The sequence below is a fragment of the Falco rusticolus genome, chromosome Z, assembly GCF_015220075.1.
Source record: "Falco rusticolus isolate bFalRus1 chromosome Z, bFalRus1.pri, whole genome shotgun sequence".
Taxonomy (NCBI): domain Eukaryota; kingdom Metazoa; phylum Chordata; class Aves; order Falconiformes; family Falconidae; genus Falco; species Falco rusticolus.
The window spans coordinates 76,175,958-76,194,527 of record NC_051210.1 but is presented as its reverse complement, the minus strand read 5'-3'; the positions used below and the strand labels follow the sequence as shown (position 1 = coordinate 76,194,527).

At 39.2% G+C, this 18,570-nt stretch overlaps 1 protein-coding gene across 11 annotated transcripts in view; it reads left to right on the top strand.

The window, feature by feature from the left end:
• Positions 1-18,570, top strand: part of CELF4 (CUGBP Elav-like family member 4) — a 722,303-nt gene that overhangs the window by 91,227 nt on the left and 612,506 nt on the right. For all 11 annotated transcript variants that reach the window (XM_037374241.1, XM_037374246.1, XM_037374243.1 and 8 more), the window contains exon 2: positions 2,219-2,301. In XM_037374241.1, the coding sequence (XP_037230138.1) occupies positions 2,219-2,301 (83 nt within the window). The remainder of the gene's footprint in view (positions 1-2,218; positions 2,302-18,570) is intronic.

Genomic DNA, 18,570 nt, shown 5'->3' with positions numbered 1-18,570 from the left:
GTTTCTCCCTGATGAGAACTTCCACCCTCAAACTCCACCCCCCACCCCCACCCCCCTTCACATGGATCTCGGACAGAAACTTTGATCCTTCAAAGAGGAGCAGTCTCCTGTCTATTCAGTTTGAATTACAGTCATGATATGGTAGGAGTTGCAGGACACTGTTACCCTGAACTGTTGTCATGACCATCACAATAAGGAGAAAAATATAGCTATCATTATGGGAGCTTTACACTGCATAGTTTATCTCTATAACAGTGCACTATGATGTGCCTAATTAGACTGTATCAGCTGCTCCACGTCTGCTACTAAAGGGAGACTTTCTTATTGTGTCTAGTCAAGAGAGAGCTCTCAGCCTGTGATTTAACACTGAAATTAAATTTAAGCATAGTTTCCCATTTGATTAGCAGGCTATGGCTGACTTTTAAGGATCCTTTTCAACCCATTAGTTCTACTAGCTGTAAACTCTCTGCCACAGTTTCTTCCTCTTCTCTGGTAGATGCAGACTAACTCGAAACTCATCCATTTAAAGTTAGAGGGGAATGAATCCAAATAATTCCAATTAGAGTATGCAAACTTTTGCTGCTGTTCAGTCTGCTTCCTTAATTGTCAACTTCCACTTCTGAGTCTCAATTATTGAGACATAATAAACGTGGTTGGCTTGAATAAACTGAAAGGAACAAGACCTTCAGAAAGCAATATAGAGTAAGAAATAGGGCAAAAATAAGGGTTGGGTTTTTTCCACACCAAATTGGAACATTCATCCAGATCCAGCTTGTAGCTTCATTGTGTGAAGAGTAGGGTGACTTCCACAAAACAATTTTTAAGAAAAAAAAAAAAAAAAAGTACACGCACACACACATATTTTTATATATATATATGTATGTTTGTTTATAGAAAAAAAAATCTCCCTAGTCTCTTGGCCATACTAATATATTTAAAGCATTATAAAGAAGAGAAGAATGAGCATATATTTCTTCAGTAATATTGTTTAAGGAACCAACCTTGATAAAGCAGTGAACATTGTATGAACAAAAAGTTCATAGTGGTGATCAGAGATGAAAAAAAGTTCATAGTCTACTGTGTGCTTACCTGTTGCATACTTCTTATATGCATGAGGAAAAGGTGGGTGGGTCAAGGTGAGGTTGTGGGACACATTTGTTTCTTTGGCAGTCTCTCTGTACTTGTGTTGTTCTTGGAATATGCCCACAGTTTGATGGACATGCTCCCTAAACCCTGAAAGATCTGATACCTCCATTTCAAGGAGCTGGCGAGGTTGCAGACATTCTGTAGTAACTAAAGAGAAAATGTCCTCTGCATAACAAGCATTTCTTTTGCTGCAGGAACTGGCAGGTTTTCAGTATACTGCAGTAAGAAGGAATAGTCTGATCACATCATACACACACACAACCGGTGTAAGACATAGCAACCGATCAGTTTTATCAGAAGGCAAGCGTGGATGTGGGGAGAGAAATGTTTTTTCTCTGCCCTACCATGAGAGGTCTTTAGCCTTTGCAGTTTATAAGACAACTTTTTTTAAAGAATCAGGAAAGTGATCCACTAGAGCATCTCTGAAGTTCTAATGTTCTGTAAAGCGACATGGATGTTTTGCACTGATTGACTGGGCTTTGCTGTGATTGTCTGTATGAATGGTTGGAAGCCAATGAGCCCTTGCAGCAGCAAGTGCAGTGAAGTGGCTTTCTGGTGTGATGCAAACAGGGAGACTACTTGTAGATGCAAGTCAGGCTAAACAATAGGTGTTGTCCTCTGCAGTGGGAAGTCCTAAGTCCTTGTATGCCTTTAAATTAAACACTGGGTACAAAAGAAGGGCATGAGACCTTCAGCGTGATGTGGCAGTTATGTGGCTTATTCCCAGTGGTGCTGCTGGAGCAGCAATGGGATCTCATTACCCCACCTTGCCACCATGTGAGTTCTTTGGGATCCCTAACCCTGTACAACCCTCTGTTTCCAATGGTTAAACATGTATTCAAACAAGAGTAAGCACTCATGGCCACACTGTTGCTCACTTCATCAGGGCTCAGAGGAAGTGATGATAGTTTCATTTCTTGACTCTTTACTACTGACCTACTAAGGAGATATTTTTATTATTGATTTACTGGGAATGAGGTGATGACAAGAATGTGGTTTGCTCTGTGTCTCAATTTTAAGCAGATCCTCTTTGAAACATTGCTCTTACTGAGGTTTTGCCTTTTGTTTACAGGCTGTGCCTTCTTAACATACTGCGAAAGGGAGTCTGCTCTAAAGGCCCAGAGTGCACTGCATGAACAGAAGACACTTCCAGGGGTGAGTCCAAATTGATAACTTTTTTTTTGCTATTATTTTTTTTATTTACAACTATAAAGGGTTGTATATGGAGTTCTTGTCTTGGGTTTGGAACACTAATGTCTCCGGTTACTTGCATGATTCACTATTTGCATTGTGCTAATAAAATCAACTGAACTATCCAAACAGTTTCCATGCAAAAAATGAAAACATCTCTGCTCTTACTGGGAGTCAGAAAGCAGTACTTAACTGGTTATGGGCTCGATTCTATCAGATTTACTCAGCTGAGGGAAGGTTTTAGGGTTCTGACTACTACAATGAAATATTAGAAATGTTTACCAGGTGTTACGTCTTACTATATTTTTCCTCTGAAGCAAGGTGTGGCAGCAAGAAATCAAGAAACAGATCACATTATTGAGTTATTACAGAATGAAAACATATTCCTGATGACAAAGTGGTTTGACTCAGTTACTTTAGTATTCAGGCAGCTGTAGCAGATTGGAAAGGCGGTGAGACAAGGAGAAAAGAGAGAGAGGAGAGACGAACACAAGATAATGAGGAAAATTATTCACATGAGCAAGATCTAAGGTTCAGACAACACAAGCAGAACAAAAATTAGAATCAGCATTATGTGGGGAAGACCTGCCCTGCTGGGATGGCTTTCCAGTTTAGCAGTAACCGGGAGGAGGGAGAAAGAAAGAGACTATTTAGATTCAGCCAGGGTACATGGATTCGAAACAGCTGAGTACAGTACTCCTGTGGCTAGAATAGGGCTGGTTTCACAATGACACAAAAGTCAGTGATCAAATAATTAAAAGTGGGATCCTGAGGATTCCAGGTTGCATCTGAACTGAGAGGAAATTGAACCCAAAGTCTGCCTTTATTAGTTGGTGTTGAATGACTGAGTCCTGCATACCCATAACCTACCTTTCCACAAAACAAGATACATCAGTTGCTCTGTGTGGTTGATGGAAGTGTTGATTCTGCTCTGCTTGTTTCCATCATCCCAGGTCTATTTACCTATCTTTATGCCACCTTTCCAGTATGAAGATGCCCATGCACTTGCTCATCTACATCTATCTTTGCTTTAAAGGCCATACCTTATGTAAATATATAAATACTTCATTCCCTAAAAATAAATTTCTGTCAGCTGACAACTCCCTCTGAATTACTTTTTTTCTAGACACTTGTTTAGCTACAGATTGAAAGTAGCATAAGTTTTGGTGGGATTTCAGTTTGGGGTTTTTCTTTCCCCGCCTTCCCCCACCCGGCTTCTGACAGGTGATGTTTTCTTTTTACTTATCTCTCCTCTGATAGAACTGGATGTAAAAGAAATGAAAATATTTTGAATAAGGATGTTTCAGGTAACCTTTTACCTGAGATTTTCTGAAATATGCTTGAAATTCAAAATCAAAACTAGAAACATGCTTGTGATGAATAAGGTGGTGTGTATTTTAAAAATACTATCTGGAATTCCAGTTGTTTTCACTGAGACTGCTGGCTCTCCTCATTAGGAACCAGACCACTCACATGTGGAGCTCATATCTTCTTTATAGGGTTAAAATCTCACCCTGAAGTTGTATTATGCAAATATCTTCAAGAAGACAGTGGGTCAGTGAGTGAGGGCTCAGAACTGGGGAGGGAGGGCAAGTGATGATATATCCACAGTTCTGAATTTCATTCTGTGTCTTAGAGATTTCATATCACAAAACTCTTAAAGTCGAAACTGTTGTTGGACAGTGGAAAAATTCAACCAGCTTTTGCATTAGGATCAAGACTTCCTTCAGAGGTTATGCTGACTGATTCCAGACTACAGGCAAAACACTTCTTCCTTGGTTTATGTAATTTCCATCACATATAGCCCATACTAAGCATGATGACTTCAGAAAGCTTTTTTGTTTTGTTTTACACTTAGAGGTGACACATCAGGATCTGATTGAATTGAGAATAGTGAATCCTCTGTCTAAAATAGCAACCAGGTTTTTGAGAGTTCTGAGCACTGATTTCTGCCATCCCTTCCATTTCCAGTTCTCTTTGTCTCAGGATAAAGGTTTACTTTCCACCAGCAAACCCTCTGCATACAGCTTTCTGCCAAGTTTCTAAAATCATCTTCTGAATGATCTCACTGTAGTTTATTTAAGGAAACCAGTCTTGTCTCTTGATAAACTATCGTGCCTGGATCTGTTTTATGGTTTCTGTGTGAGTAGCAAAGAATTATTTATGACTTACCTGACTGTTCTTGATAACATGCACCAACAATATCAAGCATAGTTCATCACCATAAAATAAAAAGCACTTGTAAGGTCAGGGGTCTAAGTCCTCATTCACATGAGTTCACAAATGACACATATATAACACCTTCTCTTGACCCTCTGCTGTCTGTGACATAAACAGCAGTACTTAGGAGGTATCAAAAATAATTAACAAGTCTGCTATAACAAAAAAAGAAAATAGTACTACAGTGATCTGTTGAATCAAGACACTTCTTTCCCATCCCCCAGAAAACTGTATTTGCCTGCTCTTGCAATACTGCTGTGGTTTTTGTACTATAAAACAGAGAACTGAGTCATTTTTAATAGTATGCACATGAATGTTAATGTATGGAAATAGTGAGGCATGAGGACTTTGTGTCCAGATTTCAGACGCCTTGCTCTTAGCTATGTATCACTTTGTTTTTAGTGGAGTGGCTACATGCACATATTTTACAGTAATTACTTTCTGGATGTGCTTTGTAAGATGACAGAAATATGTTTCACATATTTCTATGTTATATGTGGGACATAAAGTCATCTTGTCGAATAATCAAAAGACTTCCAAGCAGGTATGTGTTGATTAATAAAGTCTTTACAGCACTTTGTTTTGGGGCGGGAAGGAATCATGATAGATATTTTGAAGCAATGAGAATGGAATGTAAACCATAAAATTATTAGTTGAATACTCTTTATCTAAATGAATTAGGCTGTTTTGGGCAGTTGGAAATTGTCTTGCCTAAAATGGAAGGTTAACGTAGCAGGGTGTGTGTGTGTGTGTAAAGAGCGCTTTGCAAGTGTCAGGCAATTCAGATTTTAGTGTTTACTTGTGATTGTTTATTTTACATATAATAGAGTAGCTGGATGATGAAGTATATGAGTTCTTTAATAATTTATAGAAATGCTTTGATGTTGCAGTAATTACATTAAAGGTCACATATCAAAGGTAATTTGGTTGAGCAGCTGTGATGGTTTCTCAGAAGCAATCAATATTGCTGTCCGTGGTGATGATTTCACCAAGGGGACTGCCAGATTAAAGGAGGCTTATTACCAGACAGACAGACACGGGGGAAATCAAGAACAGATTGGAGAGATGCACTATTCTCTTTCCCCACCTATAATTAACATTGTTCACCATAATCTGTGCTAATCCTTCATAGTGGGAAACCACTTTCTTTCTTTTTTGTTTTCCCTCCAACTTTATAAAAAGCAAGTTAGGCAAGGAAGACTAATTTTGGGGGACCAGGAGAGAAAGTAGAGAAAGTAAAAGTTGGTTCACCCTTGGGATTTCTGATTCTGATATCTCTCTCAATGATAAAATCAAACCCATGGCCCATGGTCTTGGGGAAAGCATGGGAAGGGGAGGAAGTGACCTAGACAATGACAGTGCAGGGGATGTGAGAATTATCTGCCTGCACATTTGGTATAATATTATCTATTTGCCCCACAAAGCTCCACAGGAAATGAAATCAGGGAAATAAAATTATGTTTTAAGTGTAGTCATTTTGATTACAAATTATAGTGAAGTCAACTTTTTCTCCCCTTTCTTTTTTCTTTCTGAAGCGAATGGCAGAGGATAATGCTGAGAAATGTAATTATGCTATCAAGATCTACTTTTATTTATAGCACAAATAAACTGAGCTCATGTATGATAAGCACAGCAGCATTTTTCTCCTTTGCTTCTTTGTGGCTCTCTCAGGCAATGGGAGTGAATAGTCCATGTATATTTGGTTGGAGACACTGCCTCTTTGCATAATGCTAAAACCTCCCTGTAAGACTTGCAAAGAAAAACTATAAAATTAAGTAGCTAAGAATCTGTTAACCTCAGCAATCTGCGGGGCTTATTTGGGCTAGGAGGCAGACTGGGCTTTCTTACTGTATTTCTTGCTCTAGAAAGGGAGAGTGGTAATATTGGTATGCTGAATTTCTCAGTCCATAACATAATTAGTTTTTTTCCTAACTTTTCTCATACCCTTTGTCTCTTCTGCCATCTAGAAAAAAATGCATTGTATTATTTATCATATGCAAAAATATGCAACTTTAACATTAGAAGACAGGTGAGCTTATAAAACTTATATTAAACTCAGCTTTAAACAAATAAAAGCCCCTCTCTAATGAAACTGAATCTGTGCTTAGTTGTTGTTTTTCTTTTTTTAAAAAAAAAAAGAAATGTTTTTCTATGTTGTTAGCCTTATCCAGCTCAGACTCTTCTGTATATGTGAGGAAACCTGAGTATGGCGAGGATGTGAGAGGCTGTCTTGCGAAATCTAGCCCATTTGAGTCCTTGTAATAAGGCTTACATGAGACATGAGTGTCATCTGGATGTTAGAAGCCCTGCACATATAACATGGATTTCACTGTTCAAGCAGACCTTGCTGTAATTTTGCAGTCTTACTGTCTTTTTTAGTGTTTCAAAGCTTTTTTCCAAAAACTTGTTAGAAAACCATTAAACCACATCTCACCCTGCACACTGCATTATGCAAAAAATGGTACTACAGTCCCACACCTTCCCATTTCAAAAGTTTTTTTCGACCAATGTAAATTGCAATTTGGTCAGCAGTGCCAGGCTGGATGGGTTCCATTGATTAAAGTAGCCTGCTGAACACACAGCCTGCTCACCATGCCCTTTAGATTTTGAAAGAAAACACATTTAATTGTTCCCTTGGGAGAAACATGTCTGTTTTCTGAAGTTAAAAATGAAGATGAAAAGGAATAAAACCAGAGCTGAGGTGAGAGACTTGCAAAAAACAGTCCTGCAGAAATTCTCCAATGCTTTAAAATCTTGGAGTGTCAATGCCATGGTTAAAATAGTTATTATTTTTTTACCCCTTCTTTCCTCCTGGCTGACCAGCCAGTAAAAGGACGTTCAGATCTTGCTTTGGGGAAAGGAGGGGGATAAGAAAGAGAGAGGAAACTATATGCACTTCCCATTTGCTAAAAACCTCTGTAGTTTGACAGTGCTGTTCTGTTCACCAGATGAGATGAAACACCTGGGTCCTATCTGCTTGGTAAACATTGAAGTTCCATTTCACTAGTTAAAGATTGGCTTCTGTATCCCTATACAGCAGCCTCTAGAATACAAAGTAAACTATCTCTCTGCCACCCAGTCCAAAGAGCTTTGGAGGAAAAGGATACAGAGCAAGCATTCTGACAGAACCGGTGTGTTGGATGCATGCTGTTATCTCAGCTGAGACTGGGGTATTCATCACATTTGTGGTGGCTAGCTAAGATCAGCTTGATATGCAAAATGGGAACAAGGCTTCTCAGTTGTGTTTGAGACTTGGCAGACATTGGAAAATGGTGTGCAAAAAATAAGTTATAAAGGTAATATTGTCTTGTGTTTCTGCTTTGACACCTTTTGGCTCTCAAAGGACAATTTCCAAGTTATTCAACAAAAGCTTTTGCTGGACCTTCATTTGCTTTATGTGTTATTCAATGACAACTTTTCTCTCTGACGTGTCTGGCATAGGAGGATCAATCTAATTTTATGTACAACTGTAAAGATGAATGATAAGTAGAAAGGATTCAGGCAAGTACAAGCTGAATAAATTATAAAGGGCAAATGATGACAGCACTGGGGGTCCCAAGAGACAGTGATATGATAACAGAAACTAAAGACGAATTTATGATGGATGTAGTTAGCATGTACTGAGGCTGTTAATTCTTCAAGGTAGTTTTACAACTTCTTGTGATTGAAGCAATCAAAGTATTTCATTTTAAAGAGATGCTGTATATTTTCACTTGTCTATTCTGCATATTTGTATGTATGGCCTAATTTATATGCATAGCAGTAAACTCCCATAGGCTAGTCAAGCTTACCTCCCATCAAAGAGCCCCTGTTCTCCAAGCCATAATGCCACTGTTTATGCATAAATAAATAGATAATGTGTAACAATTTGAGGGCAAACCTGGATCTCAGGGGGGGAAAAAAAAGTTTCCATTTTCATAGAACACAGCAATCAAATCTTTTCAGATCCTGCAAGTAGCTGAGCACCTTCAGCTACCTTCAAAGCCAAGCCTAGGGATTGAGTTAGCTCACAGATCCCTGATGAAAAATTATATATAACAAGCTTCAGGTAGGTCAAATTTTGGGCTTAAGCTACTTTAAGAGCAGCTGATGCAGCATCATAAAGTTAGAAGCAAATCTGATCTCAGAGCAGTTCTTGATTGCATTTCATTCATACTCTTATTTCTATCTCTTGTTCCTTATTATTAAGGATATTTGCATGAAAATGATCTTTTTTTCCTTCCTCTGAAGGGTTGTCTCTTGTCTGTGAGTAATGCTTACTCTGGCCTACATTTGTGAATGCCATGGTCTTGATTCTGACTTCATTTACACAAGTGTAAATCAGCAGTCATCTGATTGAGGTCAAGGGATTTATATGGCGTAGGAAAGAGCAGAGTCAGCTATATTTGTCACTGCCGAAATGATGTCATCGTGAACAGTACCATAGCTCTAAATGAGGAAACATATTTCTACCAAGAATCTTTGCATCTGAATATCTGATCTCACAAAATGCTGAGCATCCCTGACACCTGCTGGTCCATTCAGTAGCTCCCATGGGGTTTTTACTAGAGAGAGATCCCAGCTTCAAGCTATAGGAATTAAAGATGGTTGGTGTCTTGGTGTTTCAACAGTGTTAGCCATTAGATGCTAACAAACCCTAAACATGGGTTTCCAGTTGCATCACCCTACTGATCTGAGTGATGATGGGATACACCCAGGAATAACTTGCAAGCCATAAACCTACACTTCTTGTCCCATGTTCTCAGTCGCAGAGCGACAGAGGTAGAGAAGAACAGGCATGCTTTAACAATCAATTTACTTTTCATTTTTTTGGTCATATGGATGATATTGTGAGACATTACCTAGTCCAGGGGTCATTGTTCACAGGATAACCTTTCCATAAACACCCGCTTCCCGTATTTGCACTATACAGTAATGGAGAAGAATGTGCTGACTGTAATCTGTAATGCAAGGCCAATGCAAGCTTTCAGTAATGCACTTAGATGAAAATGCTGTACAATTATGTGATTTTGACTTCCACCTCTGGCAATATGCCCACCTAAACTATAGGTTTACCAGTGGCAGTTGTACTTCTCATAGCTTACATTGGTGTAAGCTGTCTGCCCCGTGTTTCTTCATGCAGTGCATGTATGTCTTTAAATCCTTCAGATACTTGGTGAGACGAAAATAATATATATATTTTTTTTTTAAGTAGAAAAGGTTGAAGACTATACACAAGAGTGATGGATCAGGTAAGTATGTCTGCCTCCAAAATTATTATCATCGAAACTCGAAGAAGTGTGTCTTGGTCTAGTTAAATTTAAATAGCACATATAATAGCAATATAAACACGAAACCACAGATATGAATGCTGTGGAGCCACTACATTCCATTACTGTAATTCCTGTGAGATGATTACACAATAAGGACTTGAATCTTGCCTGAAATGTTATTTCTGTTAGTGCTACTCATGCCATGTGTGTTAGGAACATCAATGCATGTTGAAAACAGACTTTCAGTTGCAGCATAGACAGACTGCAAGCCTTACCATGTGAAATCCAACCACTGGCTGCAGATGTTTTCAAAAAGCTGTGTAACCTATATTAAACAGCCTGAGAGCATGATTCATGCATTAAGCTTAAAACTGTGCTTAAAGTTAAGAACACGTTTTAAAGAACTAGCTGAGCTGGAATGCTTTTGGGAGTGACAAAAACTGTCCCATCTCTCCACTTATGGATAACTTTTGATAGGACTTGACATGATATAACCCATTTAGCTACTGTGCTTTACTTCTGCTAAGCTCTTACTTTGGCAGGGAAAAAGTGGTGGGGAATGACTGACCATGAGATTGCCCTATCAGTTCAGGCAAGTAGGTATCTGAAGTGATTTTGCTCTGTTGAGAAGCTGCAGTGAGAGACTTACAGCGGCACTGCATGTATGAGTTTCTGCACTTGGCAGGTTCCCAGCAATGTCAAATGTCTCTGATTAGTTTCTGTAAGTACAAGGACAAAATTAAGCCTAACCTATTTTTCAAAGAAGAAATGTGCATTTCCCATTTTTCTCTTTAATGGGGACTTATTATATCTTGTTTCTTATACTTTTTCTCCCCTCTCCTTCCCATCATGTCACCCCTTTAAAATAAAAATATACTGAAAGAAAAAATCTTCTTAAAATTTCCTTTTAAAAACATGTACCTTCAGATTTCTATGAGTTCTGCACCATATTTTGACCTTGGTCTGCATACATTTTCAGCACCAAATGAATCCTATGGTTCTAGAATGAAGCTGTTCCTTTCCCCTTAGGAATGGTAAACAACAATCCTCAAAGCCTCTGCTACTTTCTAATGCATATTTTCTTTGGCATGTTGCAAAAAACAACTGTTTTGATCACTGGCTTTGTAGGCTGGTTTTGGCAAAGCAAGTCTTGAAGTCTTGTCCAGCTATATCTAATCCATTCCAAGCTCAGGTTGCTCCTTCAAACAGATGGAATGAATTTATTTTTCTCTTGTTCTGTGAATGGTTCAGACATTTTGATGCTACTATAGTGACTTTGCGTGGTAAATATGTAACTTATAAGACTTGCTGGCATGAGTTTCTGATTTCATTTATAACTTTGATCAATGGAATAGCATTTTGTTTCCAGGGTGGTAAAACTGGAATCAGATTTTCTAGGTCTTTTTATTTATGGCTGACTTATGTCAAGATCTTTCTTGTTAAACATCTGAGACATTGCTTCTGTCTTTTGCAATACTTTGTGGTGTCCTTTCTCAATAAAGTCACACTAGTGCCTCATGTCTGGCTGAACAGCATTTTCTCCTTCTTTTCTCCTCTGTCCCATCTCACTCTCACGTCTGCCCTTGCCATCTCTCATCTCCTTTTTAGATTTGCTGGAAACATTACTCTGTGTTCACATATTGCCTGCCTGGTGAAATGACTTGAGATTACAGCTACCAAGGAGGAACACCTTACCTCCCAACTACCTCTGTATGGGAGATCGCATATTTTTCCCAGACAAAGGGAAAGACTTAGGTGACAGATTTTTTTTCCACATTTTGTGAAGCTACACATATATAGGTAGCAGAAGTGGCTTGCTGTAAATCTGATGTTCCTTGAAATTATGAGGCTTTGAAATTATGTGGGTTTTCCCATGTATGTTCATGTTGCCCAAAAGAAACAATGCAGCAAGGAGAGGGCTGTTCATGCAACATTCTCCTGCCTGCTCTTCCTTAGAACAAATGGGCAATGACTAGCAACTGATTTCTGTGCCCATGCTTATCCTGCACAGGGGAAGGGAGGTGGGGTTTGTGCAGGGGAGCCAAGCCTTGCAGGCTAGATGTTTTGGTGATAGCAGCCCCTGCTCCCAGCTTGTTGTTTTTTCTATTACTGCACTTTCACATTGTTTGATATTAGACTCATTTTCACCAGGGAGGGGAGCAGCCAAGACACTCCCAGGAAGCTGGGCACAACATGTCACTAGCAGCCAGCAAGCTGATAGCAGCTGAGGGGATCCTGAGAAAACGCATATACTTGTGGGCTCTTTATGTGTTTTGGAACTATAGTACAGGCTCTACAAATGTGGATACACTCCAAAAAGTAAAATACAGATGTGACACGCTTCAAAGACATTGTCTCATATCCCAGTGGAGGTCCCAAATTTATCTATATTGCTATGTGTTTCTCTTTTATTTTTGTTCTATTAAGCCTTAAACCTTTTCCATCAGCACTCTGAACCCAAGCTGCCACAGCACAGTGGTAATGCCTCTAAAGTGAGCCTGTCCAAACTAATTTCATTGTCCATGTTGAGTGAAGTGCAACAATTAAGCAGACAGCATAAATGGGTCCAGATAAATCGGGTATTTACAATTATTTCAGTTTGGATAATCTAATGTGATGTTCATTGTGCATCTAAGAAATATGCTTCCCAGTGAGGGGGGCTTTCATTCCGTACTCTTGTCTGCTGGGTATAAGTTCAGAGTAACTCCATGGACTCTGCAGTGTTTAAGCTTCTTTACTTCAGTGCAGCTCAAATGAGAATCTCACCGTTTTTCTTTAGATACCCTGTAAAGCTGCCTCCCTTCAGCTGTGCTTGCACTTTAGAAATACAGCCAGGGGAGCTGGAAGGTCATTTCTTTTTCTTTTTTTTTTTTTTTTTTTTCCTGGGCCAGGGTTGTGTTGTTGAACTCATTCACTTTGGGGAATCCAGCTTTCTTTGAGTGCCTCTTTGCTCTCGAACACTGAAACTCTGACTGACAACTTGAGTTACTCTCCAGATCTGGCATTGCTGCTGACTTTCTGGACAGCATTGCAATCAGATCCCCTCATTATCAATGCCTCTTTTTCTTGATATTAGCACCTTGGGGCTGTATTCTGGCTTTCCAGCAATTCGAGCTGAAAACTCATAAAAATCCCAGTTGAAAGGCAGGGGATTTATACCAGCAGACTGACATGAAAAGGCAGATCACTGCTACTTTCTGCTTAATTTTTTTTGAAGGATCCTTTGCTTGCCCTTCCCTCCTCCTGGCCCCCCCCACCTCAACCAACACACTGTGTTGCTGGGCTGTCTTCACCAGCTTAATCACATTTGGGCCCAGTGGTTTTCCTGCAGACCCTGGAGTGCGCAGTGCTTAGGCCTTGGTTATTAGTTTATACAATAAATGAAGCCCATTAGAAGAGGATAATCAGGGCTCGGAGAAGGCCACCTCACTCGTTATCTGAGGAGGTTATGTTAAGCCTCTATAGTTATTAATCATACTTTCCCATGCAGATAGCTGAAGATTAACAGTCACATTCATCCTCTTTGCTCCTCATTCTTTTGCACTGATGTGCAAACACTCTTTATAATTGTTGTTATTACAGTTCTTCATAGCCCATCCAGTCAGCCAGGTCTGCTCCTGATATGTTGCTTGAAGTCTTGCACCATGGTGGCTTGATGATACAGATCAGAGCCACTGGAGGTCTCTCCATTTATATCTCGGAAAACATCCTTGAGAGTCCTAGAAAGTCTCTGCTAGCTGTTATTGAATTGTTGTCCAAAGGCCAAGAGAGTTCTGAACAGAAGCCGACACTATTATAAGAGCCAAGTTTAACAGTAACCCTCTTGATTTCACTTGCTTTGCCTTTTAAGACTAGCTCTAACCTTGAACTTAGACTAAGATGATATGCTACCTTGTGGCTTTTTGAAATCTAGCCTAATGCCCTTTTAATCAAAATGAATGACTCTTTTTTCCTTACTTAATTTTCAAAGCACTTCAATCAACTGTGTTAAAATCAGATCTGTACCAGGTGAACTCAACAGCGTTTAAATTAAAAAAAAAAAAAAAAAAAAAAAGAAGTTGTAAAATGGAAGAATTTATACCATCAGAGAAAAACATAATTTTTTTTAACATTTTTTCCCTAGAAATATTTCTGTGTTCTATCATTCTCTTTCTGGAAGCCTGTGCATGCATGCACCACCCCCACACCCCCACACCCCCCTCACCCCCCACACCCCGCCTTTCCTCCCCCTTCCTCCAACTCTGCAGAAGACCTTCATCAAAACCCAGGTACCTGAGGAAGAGAACTGGAGTCTTCTCTCCCCAGAAAGACTGAAGTCATGGAGCATTTGCTTCAATAAAACTACTGTTAAAGCAACAGTTAACAACTTGATTTAGTGTATAATGACTGCACAACCATCCAGTGGCAGATCACATCAACGTACTACTACTTTCAGCTGCTTGCACACCCATTCCTTTTCTATGCAGCCACTATCAGCTTTGTAGAAGCTGCCCTCCAATTTTCTTCTTATTCCACTTCAAGAAAACCGCTTTCCTGCAAGTGGGTTTAGCTTCTGGAACAGGGTCCAGGTCAGTGACATACAGATATCCTAAACCAGTAAGTCCATAGTATCTATCATTCAAACTTAAAATCACCAGTTCATCCAGTTGCTGAAACCTGGATTCACTTCTTTGAACCTGGAGTGTGAGTTACCATATGTCAGTTTATCCATCCTAAAATTACTTTTTAACCTGTGAGGGAATGCACATTTCAGAATAAACAGTTCATACCATTTCTCCTTTGACTGAAGCAAATAGAACTCCTAACTCTGATTTCTCCTTAAGGAGTCTATGTGCAAGTGGGTCTGTTTCCCTCACACTTGCAATGGTAACACCAAAGTGCAATGTTTATGCTTCTCAAATGCTGGGCTTAGAAATGGATTCTGCATATCTAAAGGAAATCAGAATTCTTTCTTGACTCCAAGGTCTACTAGTCTCTGTCATCTCATGATCTCGCTCCTCCTTTTTCTTTTTTTTTTTTTTTTTAATTTTTACTTTTTGTTCTATCCTAGACAGTGTGCTTGATAATGCCTAAGATTCTTACTAGGGCCTTATGTTTAATTTTTCTTTTTAATGAAAGTATTTTCTCCAGAAAATGTCAGTTCAGGACCTTTCCATTTGAGGGATCATGGTGGTTTTGGTCATGCATTTATCTGAGACTGAGGTTTTTGGATCTGTTAGAAAATTCTTGCTCAAATGAAAAGGCCAGAAAAGCAGAAATCAACCCAAACAGGCAGGCATGACATTTGCTTGACATATGGAGCTTCCGTGATACAAATCTCTGCCTTACCAAATTCAAACTAAGAAGTGAACACACACTGGTTCTCTTCTGCCCACCCCAGTTAAGTTTCCTACTCACCTCATTCTTGGCTATTTGAAGACTGGCACATGTGCTTCCTTTATGTTCTCATCTCTTCTATTTTTACAGAAACTACTAAGCAATTTATCTGAAATACTAAAGATTTTTTTTTTTTTGAGTGGATGAAGATTTTTGTATGGATCATTAAGGCACAATACCAGACCTTGCTGGTTTTAAGAAGAATATACAGGGTCTTGACATGCTGTAGCAAGAGGGGATGAGGCATACAGACTGGGAGTTTACTGTTGCTGACCTCAGGTTTCATTAAGATGTTGGCAGCTCCTCAGCTATCTGTCTCAAAACTGGTCTCTTTCATCTTCCTTTAGATGGAAAAGTGAGGCTGTGAGAAAGTATGGAGAGAAAATACCTATGATAGGGTGTGGTTTTGAGGGTTGAAACACAACCAGGATTTAAGAAATCTAGATTCAATACTTCCCTATGTGACAGAAGTCAAAGAACTTGCCTTCATATCTGACCCACAATATGGAGATAATTAACCTTCTCCCACTGTTACCTCTTTGATTAGTAGACATTTAGAGTTCTCCAGAGTAGGATTTTTTCTTTCTTATCCATCTATGTTTGTGTACAGTGCTTAGCAGTGACAGCTCCTGCTTTTGACTACAGTGTCCTAGACATTCCTGTGATGCTGACAAAGGATGATAACTGTTGGGAGGGAAAATCTTTCTTCCGATATAAGGTGATGGCTCAGAATGATTCTTGCCTTTCAGAATGGGCTGTCTCTTTCCACTTTCTCATGATTGACCTGAAAATAAATAAGGGAAGAGTGACATTCTTACTATTGCCTTTTTTTTTCTTTTTTTTTAATAAAAAGGAAGGAAAAATTCTCTTAGATTCATGCTGTACTTGTCCATACTATATTTGACATCTGTAATAAAATTTGGGTCAGATATACTTTTCAATAAAAAGAGGGATCCTACAAACAGCTCTGTGCTTGTATTAGGGTCATGTCAAGAATAATAGAGACTATTGCCACTGCACTGAATCTCTGCATTGTATTAAGTATTCCTCACCTCTCTCTTCTCTGTTTCTTTCCAAGACATAATACAAGATGCCTATCATGTTCCACCACATCTCACCAAGGCACAGAAAGGGAAGCTGGTTAGCAAGGGGCAAGCTCCTCAAAGTTATTCTAGCATCAGTGAGCACACGAAAAAGGTGAAGCATTCGCATTGTCTTGCTTGATCATTTGTGTCCTCTCCCCGTCTGGGTAAGAATTGCAGGAGGGAGGAAGGGCTTTTGTCAAGGGGAATTTCTTTTTTTCTTGCTGTTACTTCATGGGGAGGTTGCAAGCTGGGTTTTTTGTGAATGAATAGTGCCTTGGGGAGAGATGAGGGAATGACCATTCGCATATGAAAAAGGTGGTCTTAGGTCACTTTCTTTCAGTGTTGTTTGCTCAAGGCCTCCCACGCTGCTCACAAGTGCACAAATTTTAGGCATCTGCCTGTATGCAGAATAGATCCTATCTGTATAGTCTTGGCACTAAGATTCCCTGCCATATCTGTACACTGTCCATCCGCAACAGGAGATTTCATATGTTATCACAGACCTCTGATCGGTTCACATCTAGGGATGGCTCTTGACCTTGATTGCCTCATACATCTTGCCCTACCAGTTCTGGATCAGTGCCCACAGCATTATGGTGGCTTTTGTATATCACCATTTGTTTCTAGCCCTCAAGAATACTTTCACAGTCAAACCTTGTCCACTTTGAGTGGGGTGACTGGAAACCAGGAGGAGAGACGACTGAGTTTCATTTCACTCATGCCTCATAAAAGGTTTTGTAGTCATGTCATCATAGGTAAAGAAATTATTTGCTTCAAATTCAATGCCCAGAGCTGCTCTGAGGTGCTTTCACTGAATCTTTTCTGTTTTGGAATGGTATTTTCTGGGGTAGATGGTGAAATCTAGTTCCCTCCAGAGGTGTGACATCTGCTGCCCTCTGTCCAAATCCCAATTTCACTTGACCAATGCATCAATAATTCAGTGTCATCTGCTTGGTGCCACACACCTGCACTTTCTTTCCCTTTTCTTCTCTCTTCTCCCTCCTTTTTCCAAAGCCTAGCGACATCCTTTGCTATATTTGAGGTGCTAGCATAGATCAAAGTCCTCCCAGGATCAAACAACTTGCTGTATGCAATCCTTATGGTTACAAACAAGGTCTTTCACTGACAGAAACACGTTTCTGTGCTGCATTTTCCACAGCCTATCAGACTTGATTCAAGGGTAGCTTTTGATTTCACAAAGAAACTCTCTTCTGCCCTTCCCCCCACCAGGGGGAGGGGGAGTGGGGAAAAAGGCTCAGTTTGGCTGAAAGAAAAGGGAGAACAGCTTTCTTGAAACTTTGGAGAGAGAGTTAATATACTTATGCTGTACATTTTGTTTGTTGTATCAAGTAGAAGATAGAGAATTTTAATGGAGGATAAATGTACCCAAAGTAAAAAGCAAAAAGAGGACTGAGAAATTTGCCTGAGTGTTTGTTATATCATCCTGGTATTTTTTAGTATCTTGTGGTCTTCCCTGTAAGATTCTTGCTGTTCAAACAGCCCTTTAATATAACCTTTGTTGTTCCAAGTAATAGGTGGGTCCAGAATATGTTTTGAAAGTCAAATAAATGGTTTTCAACACAGGATGCCAATTACTGGGGGCAACGATTTCCTATTAATCTTTTCTTCGTACAGGTTCTAGCAAACCTTCAAAGGAGATGCATTGAAACTATAAGTATTAATGTAGTTTTCTGACTAGCTTGGATCTTCTGTAATCTATCTCTTGAGGCTTCTCAAAAGCTTTCTGAAAATTCAAGTGACGTAGACACTGAAAATTGAATGCAAATACTAATTTTGCAAGTCCCATTAGTAGAGGTTCACATTAGTTTCCAGTACTCCGAAAACACTATTTGGTGCACAACTGGGGGTTTTGTTGTTTTGTTCTTCAGAACATTTGATAAAAATCCTTTTAAAATTATTTTCAAAAGACAATTCTGCTTGGATCTTGGAAAAAAAAAAACCCACAAGATTTTTCATTTGCCACTTTCTATACGGTCAGGAAAACGAAAAAATAAGGAGTGTAATCAACAAGTAATACCCCTCTCCACATTAATGCAAGGAAAAAATCTATATTTTTGCTAGGGAAAATAATTGCTGATTAAAGCTTCTAAACAAATAATACTCATAGCCTATAATTTGCATTCTATTATTAAAAATCTATCAATAAAAAGCTCTTTCTAGTAATTAAGTTTAGGGATATAACTATTTACTCATAGTGTTACTGGGTTTGGTACTGTTCTAGTTCATACTGATACACAGCGATCGAAAGAAGCACTTGCTTACAAGTGCATACAGATGAA